The 27,242-nt window shown below is 44.4% G+C and overlaps 2 protein-coding genes across 15 annotated transcripts in view; both read right to left on the reverse strand.

The window, feature by feature from the left end:
* Positions 1 to 1,603, reverse strand: part of CENPU (centromere protein U) — a 28,969-nt gene extending 27,366 nt beyond the window's left edge. For 3 of the 11 annotated variants that reach the window (XM_043546055.1, XM_043546056.1, XM_043546057.1), the window contains exon 1: positions 564 to 776. In XM_043546055.1, coding sequence (XP_043401990.1) covers positions 564 to 762 — 199 coding nt within the window. In that variant the 5' untranslated portion in view covers positions 763 to 776. Of the gene's footprint in view, positions 1 to 563; positions 777 to 973; positions 1,258 to 1,562 lie in introns of those variants that run through there. The other 8 variants (XM_043546066.1, XM_037897618.2, XM_043546061.1 and 5 more) reach the window with 6 other exon arrangements.
* Positions 1,604 to 7,845: 6,242 nt separating this feature from the next.
* Positions 7,846 to 27,242, reverse strand: part of ACSL1 (acyl-CoA synthetase long chain family member 1) — a 62,399-nt gene continuing 43,002 nt past the window's right edge. For all 4 annotated transcript variants that reach the window (XM_037897627.2, XM_037897625.2, XM_043546048.1 and 1 more), the window contains exons 12-21: positions 26,148 to 26,282; positions 25,254 to 25,388; positions 24,159 to 24,254; positions 16,115 to 16,187; positions 14,982 to 15,070; positions 14,360 to 14,476; positions 11,404 to 11,547; positions 9,857 to 9,958; positions 9,686 to 9,757; positions 7,846 to 9,429 (exon numbers count right to left, since the gene is read on the reverse strand). In XM_037897627.2, coding sequence (XP_037753555.1) covers positions 9,289 to 9,429; positions 9,686 to 9,757; positions 9,857 to 9,958; positions 11,404 to 11,547; positions 14,360 to 14,476; positions 14,982 to 15,070; positions 16,115 to 16,187; positions 24,159 to 24,254; positions 25,254 to 25,388; positions 26,148 to 26,282 — 1,104 coding nt within the window. In that variant the 3' untranslated portion in view covers positions 7,846 to 9,288. The remainder of the gene's footprint in view (positions 9,430 to 9,685; positions 9,758 to 9,856; positions 9,959 to 11,403; positions 11,548 to 14,359; positions 14,477 to 14,981; positions 15,071 to 16,114; positions 16,188 to 24,158; positions 24,255 to 25,253; positions 25,389 to 26,147; positions 26,283 to 27,242) is intronic.

A 27,242-nucleotide genomic window follows, 5' to 3' on the forward strand; every position in this document is an offset into this window, starting at 1 on the left:
ATTATAAACATCCAGTGTACCTTGGGGTCACATTAGACCAAATGCTGACATTCAAAGAGCACATAAGGAAGCTGAAAAACAAAAGTGAATTCCATGAATTATGTACTCCAAAAACCGGACAACATAATATGGGAAACTAACTTCAACGACTCCAAGCAACCAATCTCACCCTGTGTTTCTCAACTGCAGAGTACTGTGCCCCAGTATGCTCACACTTGAGCCAAGCAAACATAACTAACAGCAAACTTAGTCAATCAGTAGGTTCATCACAGATTCCTTGAAACTGACTTCCCACCTGTCCCTATGCCACTTCACAGGGACTGCACTACCATTAGGCAGGATTCCCTCAGTAGAAAGAAACAAAAAACAGGTGCATGATCCAAGACATACGTGGACACAGTCCACCATCCAATACGTGTAAGTCCAAAAAGAGCTTTGCCTCTGAAAGTCCCTCACCCTAAAAAAACACTTTGGAAGGCTACAGACTAACAACAAGGCAGGACAGCCGATGATCCTGGAGAACCTGGGTTCCTTCGGAACAACCCCCGCAGGGAGGCACCGACCTCGAACACAAACACTGGCGTGAGAGCGGGGGTGGCAAAGGCTGGCTGCAACGTGGAAGTGGAAGCTGAGGGTAGACCCCAAATGCGAATGGCAAGAGCCTGGGCAAACGCTTGCATCCGTCTGATATAGCCAAATATATGACAGGCCAGGGCCTGGCTGGGGTTTTGGAACAAGAAGCTGGGATAACGACCCAGACATAACCTCATCCGCCCCGCCCCGCCCCCCCCAGCCGCCTCCAGCGCCCAACTCCCCGCCCCCTCAACCACCACCACTGCTGTGGCCCCCTCCAAGGAGCCAGCCCCTCCCCATCCTTCCCCCAGCCAGCCCCACCCCGGCACCCCCACTACCCTCCCAGCCCCCTCGAGATCAGGCGGTTAGTGGGGGGGCTGGGGGAGGGCAAATGACCAACCGAGGAGTAGAACGGCCTCTCCCAGCCCCTGTCCGCGCTCTGTAGGTGGGCAGCGGCGGGAGACGCGCGGCGGCGCCCGGGCTCGGCTCAGCAGGCGCACCGGGGGGCGGGACGCGCGCGCTCAGTAACTGACGCCGCGGCACCCGCTCCGGACCCAGAGAGCATCTTCCCGCGGCAATTCTAACCGCCCTGGGCGGGGGTGACGCACTCCCCGCACTGGCGCTGCTCACAGCCCCGCAGAGGGGGACCCGCTAACCCCTATAGAGCCACCGCAGGCTAGAACGTCCAGTGGTAGCCGTTCGAGTGAAATGCCCCCCTCCCTCCGCAGCGTAAATGGTCTGATCCGCACGGGGGCGCGCCAGGAACTAGCGCCCTCCTGGGACAGAAGGGGGAAGCGCTGCTCTTGCCGGCGCGTGGGCCAGAGGCGCGGGCACGCGGGTGAGAGCCGATCACGGTCTGTGGTGGCTGGCTCCAGGCACCCGCTGGAGGGACAACCCGGGAGCCGGGCCGCTCGTCTCCAGGCCCCTCAGCTACCCCGTTGCCCTGAGGCCGGCGCTAGAGCACGCGTGACCGGCTCCGTTGGACTGACCAGTCAGTGCTGCACCGCCGAGCCGGGGCTGGGTACTGGCGCCTGCCACCGGCCTGGCAGCTGAGCTCCTTTTGAAGCACTACTGAGCCCAGCCCAGCAGTGGGAGCTGCTGATCAGTACCGGGCTAGGCCTCACCTGCCAGCCGAGAAACCCTGCTCCCCTCCTCCCAGGTGTAGGGCTTGTGCGGGGGGAGGAGACAGGCTGGAGGGAAATTTATTTGAGCGTAAGCTTTCCTGAGCTACAGCTCACTTCATCAGATGCATCGAATGAAGTAAGCGATAGCTCACAAAAGGTTATGCTCAGATAAATTTGTTAGTCTCTAAGGTGCCACAAATCCTCCTTTTCTTTTCACTGTGATTAAGACTTCCCAGTCAATTCAAACAATATTAGACTAGTGCCTGTACCTAGTGTAGTAAAATACACCAGGGTGCCTTTTTCAAAAGGACAAGGCATAAACAAAAAAATGGGGGAAAGCAACTTCATCTCCATTCTGCCATAATTCAAGCTTAGTCTTGAATAAGTAAGTGAAGATCTATACACATCTTGCAGCCACATGATAGAGCTGGGGTAGGCAACCTATGGCATAGGTGCCAAAGGCAGCACAGGAGCTGATTGTCAGTAACACTCACGTGGCCCGGGTCCTGGCGGCTCTGCATTTTAATTTAATTTTAAATGAAGCTTCTTAAATGTTTAAAAAAAACCTTTATTTACTTTACAGACAACAATAGTTTAGTAATATATTATAGCCTTACAGAAAGAGGCCTTCTAAAAATGTATTACTGGCTCACAAAACCTTAAATTAGAGTGAATAAATGAAGACTCAGCACACCACTTCTGAAAGGTTACTGATGCCTGTGAGACAAACAGAGCTGAATGCTTCCATTTTAACAGATTTTTCAGAATGTGCGCTTCAGCCAGTAAAAGGACTTAGAATCACAGAATATCAGGGTTGGAAGGGACCTCAGGAGGTCATCTAGTCCAACCCCCTGCTCAAGCAGGACCAATCCCCAACTAAATCATCCCAGCCAGGGCTTTGTCAAGCCTGACCTTAAGAACTTCTAGAGAAGGAGATTCCACCACCTCCCTAGGTGGGGCATTTCAATGTTTCACCACCCTCGTAGTGAAAAAGTTTTTCCTAATATCCAACCTAAATCTCCCCCACTGCAACTTGAGACCATTACTCCTCATTCTATCGTCTACCACCACTGAACAGTCTAGATCCATTGTTTTCAGAACCCCCCTTCAGGTAGTTGAAAGCAGCTATCAAATCCCCCCTCATTCTTCTCTTCTGCAGACTAAACAATCCCAGTTCCCTCAGCCTCTCCTCAAGTCATGTGATCCAGTCCCCTAATCATTTGTGTTGCCCTCTGCCGGACTCTTTCAGTTTTTCCACATCCTTCTTGTAGTGTGGGGCCCAAAACTGGACATAGTACTCCAGCTGAGGCCTCACCAATGTCGAATAGAGGGGAACGATCACGTCCCTCGATGTGCTGGCAATGCCGCTACTTATATATCCCAAAATGCCATTGGCCTTCTTGGCAACAACAGCACACTGTTGACTCACATCCAGCTTCTCGTCCACTGTAACCCCTAGGTCCTTTTCTGCAGAACGGCTGCCTAGCCATTCAGTCCTTCGTCTGTAGCAGTGCATGGGATTCTTCCGTCCTAAGTGCAGGACTCTATACTTGTCCTTGTTGAACCTCAGATTTCTTTTGGCCCAATCCTCTAAATTTGCTTCGTGCTTCCTCCCGGTATCCCACATCCCCACTTCACCGGGGGAAGGAGATCAAAGCCCTGAGGTAACCTAGTTTAAAGCCCTCCTCACTAGGTTAGCCAGCCTGCTTGCAAAGATGCTCTTCCCTCTCTTCGTTAGGTAGAGCCTCTCTCTGCCTACCACTCCTCCTTCTTGGAGCACCATCCCATGGTCAAAGAATTCAAAGCCTTCTCTGACACCACCTGCGTAGGCATTCGTTGACTTCCACGATTCGATGGTCTCTACCCAGGCCTTTTCCTTCCACCGGGAGGATGGATGAGACCACCACTTGTTCCCAAACTCCTTTATCCTTCTTCCCAGATCCACATAGTCTGCAGTGATCTGCTCAAGGTCATTCTTGGCAGAATCATTGGTGCCCACGTGGAGAAGCAGGAAGGGGTAGCGATCCGAAGGCTTGATGAGTCTCGGCAGTCTCTCCGTCACATCGTGAATCCTAGCTCCTGGTAAGCAGCAGACTTCTCGGTTTTCCCGGTCAGGGCGGCAGATAGATGACTCAGTCCCCCTGAGGAGAGAGTCCCCGACCACCACCACCCGCCTCCTTCTCTTGGGAGTGGTGGTCATGGAACCCCCTTCCCTAGGACAATGCATCTCATGCCTTCCAATCGGCGGAGTCTCCTTCTGTTCCCTTCCCTCAGATGTGTCATCTAGTCCACTCTCCACATTAGTACCTGTGGAGAGAACATGAAAGCAGTTGCTTATGTGTATCTGCGTTGCTGGTACATGGACGCTCCCCTTTCTTCTTCTGGAGGTCACATGCTGCCAAATTTCTTCACCGTCCTATAGTAATTGGACTATACGGATTCTCAAGCTCCAGTTTCATTGCAAATTAAACAACTAAATGCAGATACCTTAAAGGTTTGGATACAAGAGCTGTATTCTAATTTACACTGATCTGGTATTCAGGAGGTAGTGATAATACATCACTGCTAGGTGAGTGGGGGTGCAATAGACTGTACACACCACCCTATTACATTTTTCTTGAGATGAACATTCTGACATGCAGAAATGTCAGACAGCTAGTCATGATGGGGCTATAGCAGACCTCTACTTCATGATGGACAGGTTTCTCTCATGTTCCTTCATGCTTCAACCACCATTCCAGAGGACATGTGTCTATGCTGATAACAAGCTCTGTTCAATAACAATCCAAAGCAGTGTGGAGTGGCATGTTCATTTTCATCATCATGAGTCAGAGGGCACCAGCAGAAGGCTGATTTTCTTTTTTGGTGACTGGTTCTGTAGTTTCTGCCTTGGTGTGTTGCTCTTTTAAGACTTCTGAAAGCATACTCCACACCTCATCCCTCTCAGATTTTGGAAGGCACTTCAGATTCTTAAACCTTGGGTCAAGTGCTGTAGCTATCTTTAGAAATCTCACATTGGTACAGTTTAGTTACATCTGCAGCAAAAGTTTGTTTTTAAAATGAAGATGTGCTGAGTAATCATCCGAGAATACTATAACATAAAATATATGGCAGAATGTGTGTAAAATGGAGACAGACATACAATTCTCCCTCAAAGAGCTCAGTCACAATTTAAACATTTTAAAAAAAGAAGCATCCTGTGCATGGAAGCATGTCCTCTGGAATGGTGGCTGAGGCATGAAGGGGCATATGAATGTTTAGCATATCTGGCATGTAAATACCTTGCAATGCTGGCTACAAAAGTCCCATGTGAATGCCTGTTCTCACTTTCTGGTGCCATTATAAATAAGTGGGCAGCATTATCTTCTATAAATGTAAACAAATTTGTTTGTCTTAGTGATTGGCTGAACAAGAATTAGGACTGAGTAGACTTGTAGGCTCTAAAGTTTTGCATTGTTTTGTTTTTTTGGAGTGCAGTGATGTAACAAAAAGCCTACATTTTAAAGTTGCACTTTCATAATAAAGATTGCACTACAGTACTTGTATGAGATGAATTGAAAAACACTGTTTTTGTGTATCATTTTTACAGTGCAAATATTTGTGATCAAAAATACAAAGTGAGCACTGTACACTTTGTAGTCTGTGTTGCAATTGAAATAAATATTTGAAAATGTAGAAAAACTTCCAAAAATATTTAATAAATTTCAATTGGTATTCGATTGTTTAATAATGTGATTAAAACTGAGATCATCAATTAATTTTTTTGAGTCAATCACGAGTTAACTGCAATCAACAGCCCTAAAATAAATGTAAAGTGAACGTAGACCACACTTGAAACATTTGTCCCTGTGGCTAAGCAGGACTCCCCACCTCTCAAAGGCACTTAGTTATTAGGCTGTTTCTATTACAGAAGTGCAGTATGCCACTACCACAACAGGACTGAGATTTAGGATATAGCTACACTGCACACAAAGTGTTAACTCACGTTAGCTAACATGAATTAAGATTGCAGTGCTTTCAGTTCATCTTCAACCCCACACTTCCTGATAGCAGCTCAAGTTCAAATTTAACGGGCATCCTGAGGTTGAATTTGAGTCAGTAGCTGGTACAGTTGCCATGTTTCTACTGCTGGGTCAGCTGTGGTTGTCTAATTACACTCTAGGCCATACCCTTAAAAAGTTAGTCTTGAGGACTACCATTGTTAGGCAAACTTGATACAAAGGAGTCATCACGTGGTTTAAATCAGTGTCCAGAACCAAGTAGGGTTGAACATTTTAATATATAATCACATAAGTGCCAAGAAGGGTACATATCTATATGCTCTCAGCAATGATGAATAATATCCCACAATTAAAATGGAGTAGAATATAATCTCACCAGCAAGACAGTATAAAGGACTTAAAAAGCAACAGACCAGCAGCACCGTCTCTAACAATTCCTCACTGTTCTTCCAGTTTTCAAATCATGCGCTTTCCACTGTGGAACATTTTAGGATATTTTGGACCAGGAAAGGAACTTGCATTCTGAGGCTGTGACTGCCCCATAAAATGCTCTGCCACCAGCCCATTCTTTATGCCACTGAAGCCAAGGCACTCAAGATGGCAGGCTACTAGAGTGAAGAATGCCATGGGGCTTGAGATGGTCTTGGGCGGGTAGGTCCTCTGTTAGTAGGGTTTTATAGGTCAAAAAAGTCCCTGTGCATCTTGAACTCCACCCATCAACTCTGACAGCCAGGGTGGGTCCTGGAGCACAGAGATCTTATTGTTCATGGCATGACACTTCACTTACCCTGCCGACCACTGCATTCTGTGCCAGCTTCAGTTTCTACATTGTCAAGTTACAGCTCCTTCAGAGTTCATGTCAGTCTAGCCTGACCATTAGAAGGTGATCATTGCAAAGGTTTACCCTTAAGATGAATAGTTGCAGCCTCCTAGACACATTTAAGTGAGGTAGTTGTCCTATTACGGCTACCTGATATTTAGTAGTACTTGGACTTGAAAACAGATCTATAGTTTGCAAACCCGAACAAGTGAAAGACACCTAGTAGAAAGGCTGATATTCTTGCTATTTGTATCCCGATCTCTCTCTTCTGGACTGAGGTTCAGGTTGTCATGCAGGCCCTGATGTCACCCAGACATTAAGTGTCACTCAACCATTTGGGCCAGATTGGAGAAAGGTGCAGGGACACCAGTTAAGCCCCTCACTATCCTCCCAGCAGCATCATGTACATACTGCACCAGAGTGACAGGAGGGCTGTAGGAGTCTCCCAAGACACTCCCAGATGGTAGCAGTTTTACCATCTTGTTAACAGAACACTGCAAGGGAAGTACAAAGCCACTTTACAGTAGGCCTATTAACCCCATCCCCCAACTTATCTGCAGATAAGCAGACACCACTCTGATAAGGTACCAAGGACAGCTATAGCTGTCATTAAAGCACCAACACCTGATCCCCCATCCTTAGATCACCCACCAGAGCATCAAGTGTGGTCTCCAGTACACACCTAGGTAAGAAACCAGACTGACAATGGTCAAGGAGATGAGTCAACTAGATCTAAGAAAGTTGCAAGCCCACCAACTCCTCTTAAAGTTCTAGAGGCTGAATTTAAGGTGTTGTGAAGTATGTCACAAGAGAACAAGATTTACCTTAGCAACAACAACTTGTATATCAAGCTTCAGTCCCACGTGGTTTTGACAATCACAATTGCCAAAGGTTTATATTTAAGAATGTAACCTTTATTCATGCCTCCAGCATACTGATTACAACACCCAGATATTTGCAAGGAGGTATTTGAAGATTTTGTGCTTCCTTTGAGAATAGAATCAGTTTATTTATGCTGATCAAGCAAGTATGTTTAAGTTACAATGTATGCTTTGTCTTAATGTTATAGGCATATTAACCAAGAGTCTGCAGGTAAGTAGCAGTAGGCCATGATAAGAAGTTATCCTTGGGTGTCTCAGTTTTGTAGAGACAAGTTTAAACAACCAGAACTACCACTTCTGTATGACAAATACTGGAAGAACGAAGATTCGTTGCTTACTAAGTTACCCAAATGTTTAGTTAGAGCAGTTGTCTGATGTATAGTCTTATTTCATATTCTGTCAGCACATTAGCTATCTTACCTTGAAAAATAAGTGCTCCACTCACATGAAATGCAGAAATATTTATTTTGGTTTCCTTCATTGGTTTTGGAAATTGTTTTGGTTTATAAAACATAGAAATAGCCAACACTAAGCAAACATCTGAACTCCCATGTAACAAGTTACTTGATATTCTAAGAGCATTGATTTGGATGTGTGCAATTAGGGTACACAAGTATGAAGTTATACTAAATAATGCATTACAATCACACAAATCTTAGTGCAAACCTTGTGCTTGTATTTTACATACATCCATGTTTCCAAACAGTAATGAATGCTAGTGGTAAATCTTTATTTGTAACAAGGCTTAATTCTGCCAATTTTCCAACTGAACTGTGGACTACGATTTTATTTATGTATTTTTATACTATATGTGGGAATTTGTTCAGGGGAAAGTCTAGTGCGCGCTTTCTCTCCTCTGCCGCCTTGTCTGAATATTTCCAATTGCTTCAAAGTGTGTCGGATAGAAAAACATTCCTGCTTTCTGCTCTCACCCATAGTACTCAATTGCTCATACATTAAATCAGACAGCTGAGGGAGTGTGACAGAAGCTATTCTGTGTTTAGAGCACTTCGCATGTTAATGGAATAAAGCAGATTAAGTACAGTAGGGGCCCACTGCAGGAGTCTCTTGGCTAGTGCAAGGTGTACATTTACCTGGCCATTAGCACAGTCAAGCTCTTGAATGGTTTCCTTCTTTAAATTGCAGTCTTGTTCCAGAGTTTGGATCCATTTACACAACTATGTCTGATGCTTGTGTTAAAATAGTTTTTGCTATGTTGATGAATTAGTTGCATACACCCTCCTAAGGCAGAAGAATTAAACAGACTAATTTAGAGAGCCAGTATTGCATCATTCACCACCTGCACAGGGGTATTTGATAGGTATTCAACTTCTAGCTTACACAAGAGTAAGCTTCTGAGATCTCTTCAATGGGGCATGCTGAAGGGAGTTCTCTTCAATGGGGCAGTCTTACCAAATTTTAGGGCTAATGCAAGAAGCACTGTTACCAGCTATCACTTTTTATTTGATGATTAACTGTTTCCCCTGCAGTAGAATAGAGAGACCTCTCCAGTACGCTAAATCCTTTGGGGTGGACAGTTGCAAGTATCCTGCAGACAGGAACATGCTGGCAACAAGGAAACCAACTCCCTGGTTAACAAAAAAAGTCACATTTTTGGTTGAGGAAGTTTAAATAACTTAATCACAGTTACATTTACAGTTTAAGGCTAATTTTGGAAATTGTAGTTCACCATAAAAATGGTCTGCAACATAACTGGACAGTAAGGCAATGTTCCATTTTCTTCAGTATTCCTATGGCAGGTACCCATTTGTGTACAAGTTAATGATTGCACAGTTTCCTTCCCTATGTTTGCTGTAGTCAGATTACAAATATGAAGGCCAACAGTAGACTGGATGTTTGCCATTCTCTTCAACCCACTGTTCCCTCAGTTACATCCTGATATTAGCAGAGAGTTCATCTATCTGTGACTTGAAGAATTTTTGTAGTTCTCGTCTCTTTGCCTTCAGTGTTGGTGTCAACAAGCCGTTTTCTATTGAAAACATCTCCATGCTCAGGGCAATGCCTTTGACCTGGAAAAACGAACAATTAGCCTAGATTTACTTCTACTTTGCTGAGTGCATCCAATAGTAAAAAGGGCTTACAAAATGTGGTTGTGTACAGGTATTGTATATTATTTAGCAGATCACTTAGGGATGAAGAAGGTTAGTTCAAAGCAGTTTCTGCACAGTCAGATTATGTAGGTATTGACATGTTTGGAGAGCCAGGTAATGAGTGAATGTTGAGTACAATTCCAATTGCACAATTGCTATAATGAGAGTTTCTCACCTGCTCAAATGACTTCAAGCCAGATTCTTTCCCAACCTTCAGCATATCTTCCAGAATATGTTTTTTGAGGTCCTACCAAGATTAAAAAAAAATTATACTATATATTGCATTCTACATGTTAAAGAGAATTGAAAAGACCAATGATTGGACTCTACATTTTAGAGTACCTACCTTGTTTTTGCATAGTTCTTCATATGAACCTTCAAATCCCTTTTTCTTGGCCCAGTTAGACAAAGTCTCTACATCTGGTACTACAATAGCTATTAAGAAGGCCTAAAAATAATTCAAAAAAAAAAAAAGCACATATTTGCTGAATAAACATTTAACTGCATTTCCTAGAAGCTCCCAGCGCTCCACTGTTAGTCTACATGCAGATCAACACTTTCATAATTAGTTACAACAACTTTTGCTTCAGAGGTTTTTGCAACATATAACCAACAAAATGTTGACTAACTTTCATATGCAACTTTCTACATTTAGAAGCTGGAGGCAGTTACTCTAAATTTTTAAAGACCACATTTTAAGTTGAAAGATGACAAAGTGCATTAATACTTGAATATTAGTTTAAAAAATAGTCCATTTCCCCTTCAGAATGGTTTGCAACGTAAGCAGCATTTCATTAGTACCCAAAACCAGAAACTTTGGTTCCAATGTCTAGCCTGGCTTGGATCCCAAATACCCCAAGAGAACCTACTTCAATAAAGAAATTAAACTCCATCCAGCTTCACAGCCCTAGTTGTCCCCTACTACCCTACACTGGAACTCATACAAAGGTATCAAACAACTACAACTCATACTTGTGGGGACCACTTCCTGACAAATACTTCCTGAACCCCTTCTTCTGGATTTCATACTAACCCCAACCTCTCCAAGCTCACTAGAAGCAAGTTCCTCAAAGACCAAGGAACAACGAACTCAAAGCGGCACCAGACCCTGCCAGGACAGATGCAAAACCTGTAGACATATCTCCACTGCTTTAATGATCAAAACCTCCTCTGCTCACCCCCTCCAAACACTTTCAAGGTCCCTGGATTGTACACGAAATGCCCCAACAATATATGGGTAAAAAACAAGACAATGACTTTGCTCCGAAATGAGCTCTCTGAAAAATTATGGAAGACAAGTCAGCTGAAGGTGAACATTTTTCACAAAATGATCACTATATCTGACCTCTCAGTTCTCATCCTCAAAGGAAACCTGCACAACATCTTCAAAAGATGAGCCCGAGAGCTTAAATTCATAAGTTGGCTAGACACTAAAAATCATGGACTGAATAGAAGCACTGTATTTATGGCTTATTACAACAATGTATAACTCACTCCCCAACCCCAGCCCATGACAGGAGGACTGTTAACTGGCCACTTCACTGCAAATGGTCCCTTGAAACATGTTAGCTACTTATGCTAAACTATCTGTTCCACCTTGTACTCAGTGCCACAGCTAAATACATTTCCCAGACCTGAACAGCTCTGTGTAAGCTTGAAAGTCTCTCACCAACAGAAGCTGCTCCAATAAAAAGATATTGCCTCGCCCACCTTGTCTCTTAGATCTGGAATAAGTTACGTAAGTGATGCAATTAGGGCATTAAAACAAAATTTTCAGACAGATGTAGCAACAAGGAGAAATGGTTATAAGATTTAACCAAGTGTCAGTTTTTAAAAAGGGAGATTGCATTAATAACCATACCTATCATTTGCATCTCATTGAAGGATACCTACCTGCAAGCTTTCTCCATAGACAAACACCTGAGCAACAGGTTCACTTCTCGTATACACATTTTCTATTTTCTCTGGTGCTATGTACTCTCCCTGTGCAAGTTTGAATATATGCTTTTTCCGGTCGATGATCTTTAAGGTACCATTCTGTGGGTTAAGAGAATTTAATTTATTTCTCTTTACAGAAGGCAGGCATTTTATGAGCTATGCTACAAAGCTTTACAAACACACACTCTGGCAGATTAAATACCAGGAAGGTAAATACTTAGAGTAGCCCAAGAACCAACCAGTAATCCTATCAATATTAGTTCACTCCAAGCCTGTAACAGGAATAACTTTTGCCTGAATGTACTCGATTTAGAGACTGTTCTGATTTTTGCTGTCTATTTAAACAGAGGTCACATGATTTAATACCACTAAGGAAAAACTGAAAGCAAGAGGGAAAGGAAGGCAGACAAGCCATTCAAATTATTAGGCTAGATAATGGATCTAGAGCAGGGGTGGGCAAACTATGGCCTGGGGGCCACATCCGGCCCTCCAGATGTTTTAATCCAGTCCTGGAGCTCCTGCCAGGGAGCAGGGTCCGGGGCATCCCCGCTCCAGCGCTTGCCCTGCTCCGGCACTGCAGCTGGGAAGTGGGGGTCAGAGGCTTGCACCACTCTGCGTGGCTCCTGGAAGCAGCGGCATGTCCCCACTCTGGCTCCTACATGTAGGGACAGCCAGGGGGCTCTGCATGCTGCCTGTCCCAAGCGCTGTCCCCGCAGCTCCCATTGGCCAGGAACCACAGCCAATAGGAGCTGCAGGGGCGGTGCCTGTGGACAGGGCAACGCGCAGAGCCGCCTGGCCATGTCTCAGCGTAGGAGCTGGAGTGGGGACATGCTGCTTCTTCTGGGAGCTGCTTGAGGTAAGGACCGCCCGGAGGTAAGAGCCTGCACCACTGATGCCCCCACGCCCCAACCCCCTCTGCCCCAGCCCTGATCCCCTTCCTGCCCTCTGAACCCCTTGGTCCCAGCCCGGAGCACCCTCCCATACCCTGAACTCTTCATTTCTGGCCCCACCCCAAAGCCCACACCCCCAGCTGGAGCCCTCACCCCCTCCAGCACCCCAACCCCCAATTTTGTGAGCATTCATGACCACCATACAATTTCTATTCCCAGATATGGCCCTCGGGCCAAAAAGTTTGCCCACCCCTGCTCTAGACCAGCGGTTCTCAAACTGTGGGTTGGGACCCCAAATGAGTTGCGACCCCATTTTAATGGGGTCACCAGGGCTGGCATTAGACTTGCCAGGGCCAAAGCCAAAGCCTAAACCTAAACCCAAACCCCACCACCCATACCCAGATGTGGCCCACGGGCCAAAGAGTTTGCCCACCCATGATCTAGAGTCTTTTGCTCACTGAAGCCTTATTTGAGGCTAGAGGGAGGAGGAGAAAGGAGTGGAAAGTGTGATTTGTCCCTTCACATTTATGCATAGCCTAGGACTGCTTCAGTGCTGACACTGCCAATAATCCATTTTCTGGCTCCAACCATTGATCCTTTCCTTAGTATACAGGACAGATTCAGTACCAGTTATAAGCACTATGTTCATGCTAGGATTTGTTTCCCCTCACCCTCTTATGTTTGATGGTCCACGTTTTCATCCAAGAAAACAGACCCAAACCCATCTTGATGAGTTGCAAGAGGTTTCTTAAATAAGGGCAGAGAGTGTGTTTTTGAATTAGTTCGCTCTAATGTTATGTATGTTCAATGCTGTGGCTGAGGTGGGCAAACTACGGCCTGCGGGCCACATCTGGCCTGCGGGACCTTCCTGCCTGGCCCCTCCCCTGCTGGTCCCCCATCCCCCACAGCTTCAGCTCTCAGTGGCATGATAAGGGGGCGGGGAGGTTGGATAAGGAGCAAGGGGTTCCAGGGGGCAGTCAGGGGAGAGGGAGCGGTTGGATGGGGCAGAGGGTGGCGGCAGTCAGGGGAGGCTGTGCCTCTCCAACCTGGCCCTCCATACAGTTTCACAACTTCGATGTGGTCCTCAGGCCAAAAAGTTCGCCCACCCCTGTGCTGGAGGGAAATGTATATAGGACATTTGGACCTATGGTACCCAACAGAATAACTCCAATAATTGAAAGTATCAGTCTTCAATACAAGTCTCTCAAATTTGGAATAAATGAAGATATTCCTCAAGGCATTTTGGAATTTTGCTAAAGCCTCTTGAACAGCATCACACAGTGGCACTGCTGTGTCGGGCTGGGGACTGCTATTTATCTTCCGATCGTATAAGAGCGGCTAGCGCTTTGTTCCCATTTCACACTTCACTTATAGTTAAGGCTACGATTTTGACATGGTTATTTTTAGTAAAAAGAAGTGATGGACAGGTCACAGGCAATAAACAAAAATTCACAGAAGCCAAGACCTGTCTGACTTTTGCTGCTCCATGGTTTCCCCTCCCACCATGGTGGCTAGGAACCGTGGGGTTCCCCCCCTCTGTCCACAGTGGCTGGGAGCTGCAGTGTGACCACATTTCCCAAAGAGAAGACGGGACACTCCCAGCCGGTTGCCCAAGATGTCCCCCCTCCCCCCGCGCAAGGCCATTTCCCGCCACTGGAACCTTGAGGAGGGCCCCCTGAGAAGTCCCTCACCTGTCCTGGAATCTTGCAGGGGGCCTCTGCCTGTTGCTGGAACCCTGCCAAGGCCCTGCTGGCTGCCAGCTCAAGAGTCCTGCAGCCCCTGGGGCTGAAGCAGAGAATGTCATGGAGGTCTCTGGAAGTCAGATTCCATGACTTCCATGACCACCCTGACAAATGTAGCCTTACTTATAGTACTTCGCAACAGAGTATCTCAAAGCACCTTTGCAAAAGGAACTGAGTCTCAAGCCTTATGGAAGGCCCCTTGGGGAACTCAGCCATTGACAACATAACAGATGCAGTTAGTTTTACTAAAGCACGTTTAAGCAATACAAACTGACTTACTGGTAGCCATTTTCCAATATCTCCTGTGTGGAGCCAGCCATCTTTGTCTAGAGCTTCTGCTGTTTTTTCTGGATCCTTTAAGTAGCCTTGAAATACATTTGGCCCTTTCACACATACCTGAAATGAGTTTGTTAATCAAGACTGATGGGCAAGAAAGTTAGTAATCAATAAGTGATTTGTGGGTAAAAACTTAGTTCTCAGAGGAAGTTCTTGTTTCCCCATTTGTCTCTAGAAGCATCAAAATGGAGTAATTTTCTAAATTATAGCCACAAAATGTCAGCCCAATAGAGTTCTCTTTATTATGCAGGACTGTAATATAATATAGTTAAACTTTATACTCAATTGCTTAAGTGTACAATTATTGACAGTTAACCTGCTCCAGTGTCATTGAGGCAGAATGACTTAATATCCCCTAGTAGAGGTCCGCTGTGTTTATGCAGTTAATAGTCAAACTCCTCCAGTCAGAAATAGACTAGGAGAGCTACTTTTGTCTAGCACCTACTAAACCTCCCTAGCTTCAAATATAAGGCTAATTTGATTTTAGCTCACCAGATGGCTAGAGGTTGCACAAGAACCCTCTACAAATCTCTTCAAAAATCTTAGACTCTTAAATGTTACTCACCTCACCCTCTCCTTTGACAGCAAAGTAATTCATTTCTTCTACATCAACAAGCTTTAAGAGACTGCAAGGCATTGGTGCTCCAACATGACCTTTAATAGAACAGACATTAACCTTAAATAATGTCTTTATGTTCAGGTTGCTTACCAGACCTTTCAAGCTTACAGTTTTAGGACTAAGTCTAAAAACAAATCAAAAGCTGGCATTCCATCCATTGGCTCACACACTGTACTACAGGAGTCAGTAAATCTCTTAGGTCCGACAGACAATGCGATGCTGGACAAGTCAAGGCCATCCTTCCTTTCCACACAGCCCACGCTGGCTAACAATACTTGTGTACTAGCTTGGAAGAATCAAATTTAAGGGCAGGGGCAGGGCAGAGATAGGGATGAAGGTATTACAAGAAAAGTGCATACTTCGTTACCGGGTATGCGCAGAAGCATCATTACCACAAGGCAGTAGTTTAGGGTTTTGTTTTTCAAAGAATTGTTTAACACTGCATGATTTCACAGTGAAAACCAGTTGAGACTTCTGACTATAGAACAGATTAAGATACTGCAGAATTATGTCCTATTGGGACAAACTTTTACATCATATTAACATATCCAGAGTTTTCCCTCAGGATGTATAGAATGTTTCATTCAGAAGCAGGACACTTGACATTTAAGTTGCTATAATTTCAATTTGGTTTAATTTACCAGATCTCTGATGTAATTACAACATCTAGCTAACAGGAGAAGTGCTTCTCTGCTTTGAGAGAAACGGGTACTGTACCAGTGTTTCAAATGGCCGTTTACAGACAGCTTATCCAAGTTCTCTGGACATCTAGTTCCTATAATGTTAATATACAGAAACTACAGGATATTATGACCCATGTTTCAATTTCTCTTAAAGCCCTATAGAGAGATAGTCTTATGGTTCAGCCTTGTAACATTATGTTCACATCTAGTTATAGGTGGTGGCTTGCTTCAAATGAAGTCTTCAAACAACCCTTTATCACTGCACTAGAAAAAACTCAAGTAATCCATTACAGTACTTTAGGGACAGCTTTAAGAACAGTATAAGTGATGTCCACACCAACATCTGGAATAGATGACTAAATTAGTTCACTCAAGAGAAGATTAGAGAAACCATACCAGCTGTCCAGTCACCAGGTAATGTCAAGGAGCATCCAGCTGTGCATTCAGTTTGTCCATAGCCTTCATAGAACTATTCAATTGAAACAAAAATAACTTGAACAAGGGACCTTCATACCTGTCACTTTATAGTTTCAATTTTAAAGTAGAATGGAGACATTTGTTCTTTAGCTCAGTGCAATTCAACTTTGAGTTGTGTAACTTGTAATCTAAGTATGCTACAAGAAGGAAGCTGCCAAGTTAAAATATTACCTAAAACCATCCACTATAGTGTTTTAAAACTCTAGTTTGAAGTGTCACAAGTGGGGAAGTACATATATATTACTTACACACGTCACTCAACTAGAGCACAGCATACCATACTTTGCACTTGTGTGGAGCTCTTCGGAAGATGTAGGTGCATTATAGCATTGGTAAATTAAGTCTTATACCACCAAGAGGCAGGCAGGCAGGCAGGCAACAACTTTAAAGATGGAAGAAAAGCATTATTGACCAGCATTATAAAGCCTACACAAGATGGTTAAGTCCCAGCCAAAACCAATTCTCAAAAATGGACTAACCATGGAGGAAATGGGAGGTTACTTACCTGTAATTGGAGGTTCTTTGAGATGTGTGGTCCCTATCTGTATTCCACCTGAGGGTCAGGTATGCCAGAGACTGGAAATTTATAACAAGTAGTGTCCACTGATGCACATGCATGTGCAACTGCTCTCCTTGTGCTCTGAACAGAGAGCATAAGGGGCAGCGTGGAACGAACACCTCTCCAGTTTTCTCTAACTGAAAAAAAAATCAGGGGAAGGAGGGTGGGCAGTGGAATATAGATAGGGACCACACATCTTGAAGAACCTCCAAATTATACGTAAGTAGCCTCCATTTCTTCGAGTGCTGGTTCCTGTGTATATTCCACAAGTCAGTGATTGGTAAGCAGTATTCAAACAGGAGGAGGGTGCAAGAAGTCAGTTGGTATGGATGTCTAACACTGTCAATATCAGAGCTGCATCTGCCAAAGAAGCCTGAACTAGGACATAATGCTTTGTAAATGTGCGGATGGTGCTCCAAGTAGCTGTCTTACGAAGGTCTGGTATTGTAATATCTCAAAAGATGCTGTTGAGGTTACTTGTGCTCTTGAAAAATGGGCCCTCACCCCATCTTGGGGAGGAATACCTGCCAACTGAAGACACTGAATAATGTATCCAGAGATCCACTTAGTATCTCTGGACTGATAATGCAACCATGCTGCTCTGGTAACAAGTAGTCTGTATTGTCCAATTAGTTTTGTTCTTTGCAGATAAAGGTCAAAGGCCAGTCTCATGTTGATGGAGTACAGTCTTTTTTTTGCTGGAAGCAAGAGGTTTGTGGAAAGAATACTGTTAAGTCTTAACAGTGGTTTTTAACCTGGGGTGCGAGATGCCCTTTCTGGGGGTGCGAGACGCACCAGATTTTTTTAGAAGGTAAATCGAACACACAAATTAAGCACAGGCACGCAAGTACAACTACTTTGTTTCAACAAACCTATGTATTTATGAACATTATACATTTAACGCTTACTATAATATACAAACAAAAAATATATCTAGGTTTAAAGAACTGACCTAGGATAAGGGGTGCGAGATACATATTTTGAGAACCAAAGGGGTGCAGGCTGCAGTAAAAGTTAAGAACCACTGTGTTAAGTGAATATGCCGGTTCATGTGAAACTCTTAGGTTCGGATGAGTTTCATGTTGGAGATGGAGAACTTTAACTCTATGAAATATGGTGTATACCAGGTCAGCCACGAGTGTTCCCAATCTGCTTACCCGTCTGGCTAAGGAGATAGCAACTAAGACAGCAACCTTCATGGAAAGGTGAGACATGGAACATATAGCCATCAGTTCAAAGGGTGGTCTGGTAAGAGCTCAGAGTACCAGGTTTAGGTCCCATTGTGTGTTCACTTTATCACTGATGGGAAGGTGCTAATTAGGTCTTTCAGGAATCAAGTTGTGGTAGGGTGATTAGAGAGAGCAGCCCTCCACTGGAGGATGGAGGGAGCTTATTTCTGCCAGTTGGACAAGCTAACAGAACGCCCTAACACTGAGGGGCAGGAGATTATTAAAAAAAACAGACTAAGGAACAAACCCCACTCCCCCCTGCCAATTCTGGTGATACCTCCATTTTGCTACATAGCAGAAAAATCTTCACAAAAAAATGTGGCAATTGAGGATAGCTCAGTAGCTTCTGAACATTAACATTCTAGGTCTAGGATCCATGCAAATATCAGCCTGTGAAATGGAGAGTCTGGATTGGAATGTTTGATCCTGCCCTTCTGAGTCAACATATCTGGAAAGAGTTGAATATAGATGGAGGACAGGACAACATTCATAAAGGTCCACAAACCAAAATTGTCTGGGCTAATTGGGTGCGATGAGGATCCCCTGGTGCTGTTGTGGCAAGTTTTCCCAGAGAACCTGGGTAACAAAGGGATGGGGAGGTAACAAAGGGATGGGGAGGAAAGGCATACTTCAGATGGTCCATCCAGGATAACAAAAAGGCATCACCCCTGGAGTCTCTGCCTCATGCTGCTTTGGAGCAGTAGAAATTGCATTTGTTTGGAGGCAAACAGACCAAGATGGTGTACCCCCACTGGGTGAAGATTTTGATCATGACAATTATAAGTTTCCCATTTGTGGTCTGCAGAGGAGCACCTGCTGAGATGGTCTCCTAGAGTATTCTGCATACCTGGTAGGTATGTTGCTGAGTGATGTGGTTCTGAATGCACCAGTTCCATAAATTCCTTCCTCTATGTATACAGAAATCTCATTGCCCTGATTTTATAAGAGCCAGCATCAGACAACATGACTATCTGGATGTGATGTTACCATATGAGGGGGATGAATGCACTGCAGGCTGCTGTCACCTTCAGCAGACATGCATTCTGGCCTCCCATGGAATGCATGTGCCGTGTCCACTGACTGTCCATATGGATTCCCCATCTTATGGGTGGGAGAGATGGACCTCCTACCTGCACCTAGTCCCATTTTGTCTGTTATATGATAGTTTGACCTTTTACAAAACTGCTACCCTGAAATACAGGTTGTCTTTGTCCAGTGAATAAAGCAGACCAAAGCCAAGCCCTTAGGCAACAGAGGTGGAGGCTGGCAAGTGATGTTATGTATATAAATATGGCCAAGCAGGGAAAGACAGACCCTGATTGGGGTGAGAGGTCTGACGGGGACTTGATTTATCAGGCTGCCCACAGACCGAAGTCTGTCTATGGGGAAGTAAGCCTTTGAGGATAAGTCTAGGGTCACTCCTAGCAGAAGTCAAAGTGGACTTGCATTTGTTTATATAGAACTCCAATGATATCAGAAGGTAGAGGAAGAATGGACCTCTTAGCTTGATCTGCTTGTTAGGAGCCAGTCATACAGATATGGGAAGACGGAGTAGATGTTGCATCTCCTCTGGGCTGCTACCACAGAGCAGACTTTCATGACAACTATGAGTTCTGTCATTAGCCCAAATGGGAGTATTCTGAACTTGCAGTGCTCTTGTTACACCATGAATCTGAGAAACGTTCTGGGGGAATAGTGAACATCCTCATGAAAGCAAGCCTTTTTCATGTCAAGGGCTGCAAACCAACGTGTTCTCCTCCAGGGAGGGAATTACAAAAATTTTGATTTGCAACTAAAGGTATTTCATTGACATGGAGACCAATTCTCAACCTAGTCTGTTTTTCTTGGGATCTATGGGGAGTACAAGCCCTTCCATTGGTATCAGGATGGCACTTGCTCTATGGCCCCCCTCTCTGGGCCACTCACCTTCCTATAAAGGATTTCCCCATGCGAGTGGTCCCAAAGAAGGGAATGGTAAGGGACGGAGATGAGAACTCAAGTGTATAGCCCAACTGGATGGATTTCTAGTACCCACTTGTCTGTTACCGCCTCCAAATTGTGTGTGAAGTAAGGCAGCTACCAAAGGTTTGGGGGCAATGTGACTGGCATCAATATGGCACATGGTCCTTAGGCATCCCATCAAAAGAAACCCTTGGATGACAGGTGGGGCTGGGCAGTGGTTGTAGAGGTGGAGGAAGCTATGTACCTGGGTCTTTGAAACCTTGGTTGTTTGTGGGACGTTGTACTAATAAGCCTTGTAACGATACCTTAGAAGAGACTTCTGCATGATGCATATACCAGTTATATTATATTCACACTCAGATATTTTCGTAAAATCATAATCTACTGAGTGTGCTCATCCTATTTGTATAAATGTATCACTTGTATCTGAAACTGGAAATATGAAATATAACTGAGGTCCTATTGTAAATATGTAAAGTGTGGGCCATTAATGGTGGCTTGGAATCTTAATGGCTCCCATCAACTAGGACAATTGACTGTAGATAGCTGTTTACTGGTGAGTCTTCCTGTATGCTGGCAAGTGGTTAATGAAGTCTTACAGTGACATGTGATCATGTCACCTGAACTGGAATCCATCTTTAACCTGGTGCTTATCCATTTAGAAGGAGGGGTGGGAACCCAGAGCGGGACAAAGGAGTCCCACCTTATGCAAAAGCTATATAAGGGGACTGCAGTCATGAGAAATCCCCTAGCTACCACCTGAGCTGGAACAAGGGCTGTACCAGGGGAAAGGTTTGTGACAGAAGCTTATTGAAACATCTGAGGGTGAGATTTTATCTGTATTCAGTTTTCTTACTGTATTAGGCTTAGACTTGCGTGTTTTATTTTATTTTGCTTGGTAATTCACTTTGTTCTGTCTGTTATTACTTGGAACCACTTACATCCTACTTTTTGTATTTAATAAAATCACTTTTTACTTATTAACCCAAAGTATGCCTGGGGGTGGGGGGGGGGGCAAACAGCTGTGCATCTCTTTCAGTGTTAGAGGGTGAACAATTTATGAGTTTACCCTGTATAAAGGTTATACAGGGTAAAACGGATTTATTTTGGGTTTGGACCCCATTGGGAGTTGAGCATCTGAGTGCTGGCAACAGGAGCACTTCTTAAGCTGTTTTAACTTAAGCCTGCAGCTTTTGGGGGACATGGTTCAGACCTGGGTCTGTCTGTAGCAGGCTAGCATGTCTGGCACAACCAGGCAGGGCACTGAAGTCCCTATCTGGCAGGGAAAACGGGGGCAGAGGTAGTCTCTGCATATCAGGTGGCAGTCCCAAAGGGGTTTCTGTAATCCAACCCATCACAGTTTGTGTGGCGACGTATAAGGGCTTTGGTGATAAAGTGCCAGGGTGGGGAGGAGGAAGGGGAGAAAGGAAGGAAGATGTCTGGGTCTGTAGGTTTGCTTGTGTGTTGTCAACAAGGCTGGGGACCAGAGCGAGAGTGAGGACTTGTCTGAAGAGATCAGATTAATCAAAGTGCCAGGCTTCTCTGATATTCTGGAGCTCCTTGGGGAACCCCAAAGAGTGAAGCCACGAGTCATGCCTCATGACTACAGCTGTGGTGATGACTCTAGATGCAAAGTCAGCTGTGTCCACTACTGCTTGAAGTTCTGAGACACCAACCAATGAGAGCTTGGAACTGAGCCTTGTCTTCCTGGGGAAGTTTGTCTCTGAATTCCAGAAAAATCATATTTTGCTAACAATATTTGGTAGTTAGCAACTCAGTTGGAAACTAGCTGATGAATACCCTCCTCCCCTTGAGGTCAAGGTATTTAGTGCCTTTGCCAGGTGGAGCAGACTTGGTGCTGTATCATGGAACTCTGTAGCTGCCTGCACCAATTACGAGTTGAAGACTGAGCAGGTAAATAAAAATTCCACCCCTTTAGCTGGCATGGAAAACACTTCTCAGGCCTTTCCAAGATAGGGGTATAGGAGGCAGGGATATGGCAGAGACCCATGGATTCCAAAATGGCCTCCGACTGGGAGATTCTACTGGGGCTAGAGTGTTGTAGAATGTCCAGTAGACCATGTTGTGTGTCCTAGACCTCCTCAAGTGGTATCTGGAGTTTGACTACCACCCTTTAACAGTTCTTGATACTGGGTGTGGTCATCAGACAGGGGAGGGAATGACTGAGCAACTGCCTCATCAGGTGAGGAGGATGACATCCATCAGGACTGGTGGATCCAGTTTGACTTCTTCCTCTGGAAACTGACAGAGCAGATAGATATTGGCGTGGAGAGAAGGATCAGTGAGATTCTTGCACAGACCCAGGTCATCTTTTACATGAATCCCAAGGAGCCCAGTAAGGCTAAAATGAAGGCTCAACCAGCCACATCCACCCAAGCCATAGGGTACCTATGGTCCCCTGGGTAGTCATAACGAAAAGGAGGATGCTCCAAGTCCTCCTATGGGTTCTGCCTGGGCTTGATTCCCTCTAGAGGAAGGCCTGGCTAGAAAACTGGATTGGTCTTGTTCCACAATTGGAAGCATGCTTCCAATTTGCAGACAGAAGGGTAGGATCCTCTTCTCCTCAAAGTGATTTCTGGTATTGACGTGTCTAAGGAGGACCATGCCTGATAAAGAGGGGGATTGAGGATAGGACAGATTGAAAATATCTTCTGGTGAGGTAAAGTTTTCAGTCCTTCCTGGACCAATGGCCACTACTTGCCTCAAATCTCTGGTCTGAGGTGCAATGGGGCTCAATGTGTACCAGGTGTGAAATAAGCATAAGGACTACCACTTGAACAAACTGGATTTGGCAAAGTTTGGATTCAGAGGGAGTTTTTCCCTGAAAAGCACTTACTCCAACAGAAGCTATTTCGTAGGAGTAAAATAGGTGTTTGATTTCCCGCAGCAGGTAAAAATTCTAGATGGCACAGAGTACTAGTGCTACAGCTTTACTAATTTAAGAGGCCCTGGAGGGTGCTGCCATGAGCACCTCTATTTTTTGTGCATTAAATCTTCATTCTTAGAAGAGAAAAGTCAGTATCTCATCAAGTCAGAGCCACAGGAATCCTGCATCCTCCCTTGCATGTCCTGCCCCCCCATCCGCCTGCTGCGGACGAGCTACAGTTCTGTAGCAGAACGACGAAACACTGAGCTCAACTGTTCACGTGGCCTGGTTAAGAACATTTTTGCTAACAGCCAATTCCCTTCGTAGATTCCAAGGCCAGAAGAATCATTGTGGTTATCTAGTCTGACCTCCTGTATAGCACAGGGAAAAGAACTTCCACAACTCTCCTAGTGCATACCTTCTAGAAAAATATCCAGTCTTGATTTAAAAAGTTGTCAGTGAGAATCCTCCACAACCCTTGGTAAACTGTTCCAATTGTTAATTCCTCACTTAAAAAAATATGTCTTATTTCCAGCCTGAAATTGGTTTAACTTCAACTTCTAGCCACTGGATTGTGTTATACCTTTTTCTGCTAGGCTGAAGAGCCCATTATTAATTTCCAGTGCCAAATATAGAGGTAAAAAACACCTCTATTCCTACTCATGATTCTTGTCTCCAAGGGCGTGGTGTTTGTGTGTTTTAAACTGCCAGCCTTTTAAATGCTCCCAGAGTTAAATGGGGATATTTCAGTCTCACATTGACACTAGTTACCCAGATCCAACTCAAGTGTTTGAGATTTAGTTAGAATATACACCAGTTAGAAGGAAACTCAGCCAGAATTTTAGATCCAAAGACTGTCATTTAGAAGAGTGACTTTGAAACGGGTCACATTTGATATGGAGTAGGGAAGGAAAGAAAAAACCCATGGAATCTCATGCCACCATTGGCATGTCTTTTCATAGTACAAAGATACTTTAAGGGTGCTGCTAAGGATATTAAGACACCAGAGAAAGCAGTTGGATTATCAGAGAGCTCTAGTGATAAACGTGAGCTGTGAATTCTGAGATGTGTAGTTTATAAATGTGTCTTTCTGCCTCAGCTTTCATGTAGAGTTCTAACAATAGTCATTAGTCAATGTAGTCACTCTACCTGGAGTGCACCATTGCTAGAATGTATTGCATTAGAGCAAATTGACCAAAACAACAAAAGCCTTAATAAAGCTCTTGTTGCAAGCTCCTAATGAGTATATTTCCAGCCAGCGTTTAGTACTGTATACAGTGCTCAGACATGAATGCATGCAATCTGGTCTCTGAAACCTGAACTCACCTGACAACCAAGAGCTGCTCTTAGGAAGGTCAGTACACTTGCAGACACAGGAGCTGCTCCGGTGACCATTAGTCTTACTTTTCCTCCCAGACTTGCCTAAAAAAAAAAAAAAAAAAAGACAGACAAGGTATTCCGGACACTAACAGCATTTTAATGAGAGATTGTCAGAAATCTGTGACTCGTATTGGGCGGGGAGGAAGGAGTGCTGGGCACTCACGTCTAGTTTTGAAAGGTATCCTGTTCCAGAAGGAGGAGCTACCTTTTTCTTGACATGCTTTATGCTCATGCACTAACCTCAGTTATTTGCAGCCATTTTCTACAATCACTGTCCACAAAGACCACACTGTGCTGTTACTGCATCTCTGGCACACACAGACAACTGAGTCTGCAGAGCCCAAAGCCATGGCCCCCATTGTGGGATTTGGCTTTGCAGCAGTCCTACTGTAGGGAGGGAGTGAAACTGCTCTGATTAACCATGCTAGACATCAGTGTTACAGTATGGAGAGGGGCAGTCAGTGGCGCAGGTCATCTAGGATTAAAATGACCCATCACTACCAAAAGTACAAACCACTTACTTTGAGTTTCATATATAGCCATAGGTTCTTGAATGGCCAAGACATCCTTTACCCAGGCTGAAGGGAGTCCCAGCTAACCACTCCCTCATTCATATTGAGTGATTACAGTATGATGCCTACAGTTCAGTTATTAGAAAGTACTTTGGATACAGTGATTTCAAGGTCACTAGATGCATCAAATATCTTAGATGTTAAGCACTCAGCTAGGACACTGGTAGGAAGTCTCACACTTTAATGCACTTCAGAGAGCCTAAAGAGAGTCTATTAGAGAAAGGACAGTCAAGAGAGATTACTGAAGATTTGAGGCCTTTGTACAGCACAGTTATCAACATGTATTGTAGAGAAAAGAGATTACTCAGATATTCTATGCTATTTGTTTGCCTGTCTGAAGCAGGACAGATTTGTTTCAGGAGAATCTATTTCATAATGTTTCTTTGCATTAGAACTAATAAGGAGTAATCCTCCAAAGATTTATAACATGAGAATTTTTATGTGTGAGCAGAGACAGTTTCCAGCATACCTGTATTTTGCGGAAGATCAGTTTATCCCACAGACTGTTCTTTCTAATTATGCCACTTCTAAGTTCTGCTTCTTTCCTCTTGGAAGCAAAGTCCAGGATCCACCTTTTCAGTGAAGTATTGGCTTGTCCAAAGATCTAATATGAAAGAAGTTAAATCTTGTATTAGAAAGTTCATAAGACAGTGTTCCTTTATTCTTATGGGAAAGCACAAAGTCTTTTAAAAAAAAAAAAAGTAAATTTTTCTCAGAAGCCTTTACTGAGAAGTATTTTATCCCAGATGGGAGACCTAAGATGCAGAGAGGCAAAGAGCTTGTCTACATGACTAATTCATAGTAAGATCAGGTGTAAATCTATCATGCACTAGCCTGATTTGTGCTAATTATTCACATGGACTCTGCTGACATGCACCAACAGTTCATTAGTGTTGACCTACCCTGCTTTGAAACCAGGGTAGATCAGAGTACACTGAGGAACTTCTGGTGCATGTCAGCAGCATCCACATAAATCCTTAGCACACATCAGGCTAGTATGTAATAGATTTACACCTCATCTTGCCATGACCTAAGTGTTTATGAAGCGAAGCCCTAAGTGACCTGCTCAAGGCCTCACAGGAGGTACAGCTCTGCTAGTGACTAGAACCCAAGTCTGATTCAGTCTGGTCTCCACCAGAACATGCTTCCTTTCTAGGGATATCTAACAGCCAACCATTAACTATAGTTTAAATCCCTAGAGAGTTAGGTTAACAGTACTGTATATGCAGGCATATGTTTTAGAAATTAATGACCCATCCCAGGTTTTGATGGCTAGCAAGTCCTACCCCACTATTGGCACAGCTTTCGGAAAGTGGTTTTCAGTTTAATTTGTCAAGTTTTAGATTAATGCTACTGGACTTACTTTGTCAAACATCCTGTTCAGCAATCTTGGTACTACAGGAAATATAGTTGGCTGCAGCGTTTTTAAGTCATCCATAAGTAGTCTGATGTCCCCCTGGAAGAATCCTATCCGAGCTCCATGGCAGAGAATCACACACTGTTAAGATAGTAAAACTGCATTTAGTACATGAGCTATAGTTACAGAGATACATTTAGAGCAGGCTAAACTGATGATCCAGTATCTTCTCTAGTCTTGGCAGCTGCCACCCCACCCATGCTAAGTCCTCTTAAGTCTTCAGCTCCAGTATAACAATTGGGAAGTGGTGGTGGGAGGGAGCCGCTGAAGAAGTGTTTCATTTCAGGGTAGGACAGGAAAGATGAAGCACCAAGGCAGACAAAGTATCTCCATCATTGGAGATTTAAGAGCAGGTTAGACAAACACCTGTCAGGAATGATCTAGAATGATAATACTTAGTCCTGCCATGAGTGCAAGGGACTGGACTAGATGAACTCTTGAGGTCCCTTCCAGTCCTATGATTCTAAGCTGCAGAGGCAGGCCAGGGACCTTAAGACAGTGGGATAAGGCATGTGAGGAGCCTAACAGCAGAAGTGAACCACAGTGGCTGGAGAGCACTGGCCAGGTAGGCAAGCGGTGGCAGGGATTGAAAAGCAGGCAGTGGCAAAGCTATACTTGTGACTACAGGAACTCTAGACCCACCTATTAAAATACTGAAACCAACTATGAAGCAGAATGTCTGTTCCCATTTACTTGGCTTCCCTACTGTAGGTCAAGAAATTCCCACGTCTGCACTTAAGGTAGCACATTGTCTGACTGACAATATGGATGCTCGTCTTCACTACTTGTTTTATACTTCTGCGTTTTGGTTTACCTGCCCCTGTTCCACAGGAGGATGGATTGAAGGGGATGGATGGTAGAGGTGGGCCTGGGACAATTCTGGCAACAGAAGAAATGCCTACTCTTCCCCTTCCCCCTCCTTGAGGAAAGCAAGCTCACCTCCCCCTTTTGGGCTAAAAACAGGGAAGGAAATAGGACTACAATGAACCCCTGTTTTCCCTCTCTAATCCCACCCCCTTGTTATAGTTTATCCTGTATGTC

This window comes from Chelonia mydas, chromosome 4, assembly GCF_015237465.2.
Source record: "Chelonia mydas isolate rCheMyd1 chromosome 4, rCheMyd1.pri.v2, whole genome shotgun sequence".
NCBI classification, from domain to species: domain Eukaryota; kingdom Metazoa; phylum Chordata; order Testudines; family Cheloniidae; genus Chelonia; species Chelonia mydas.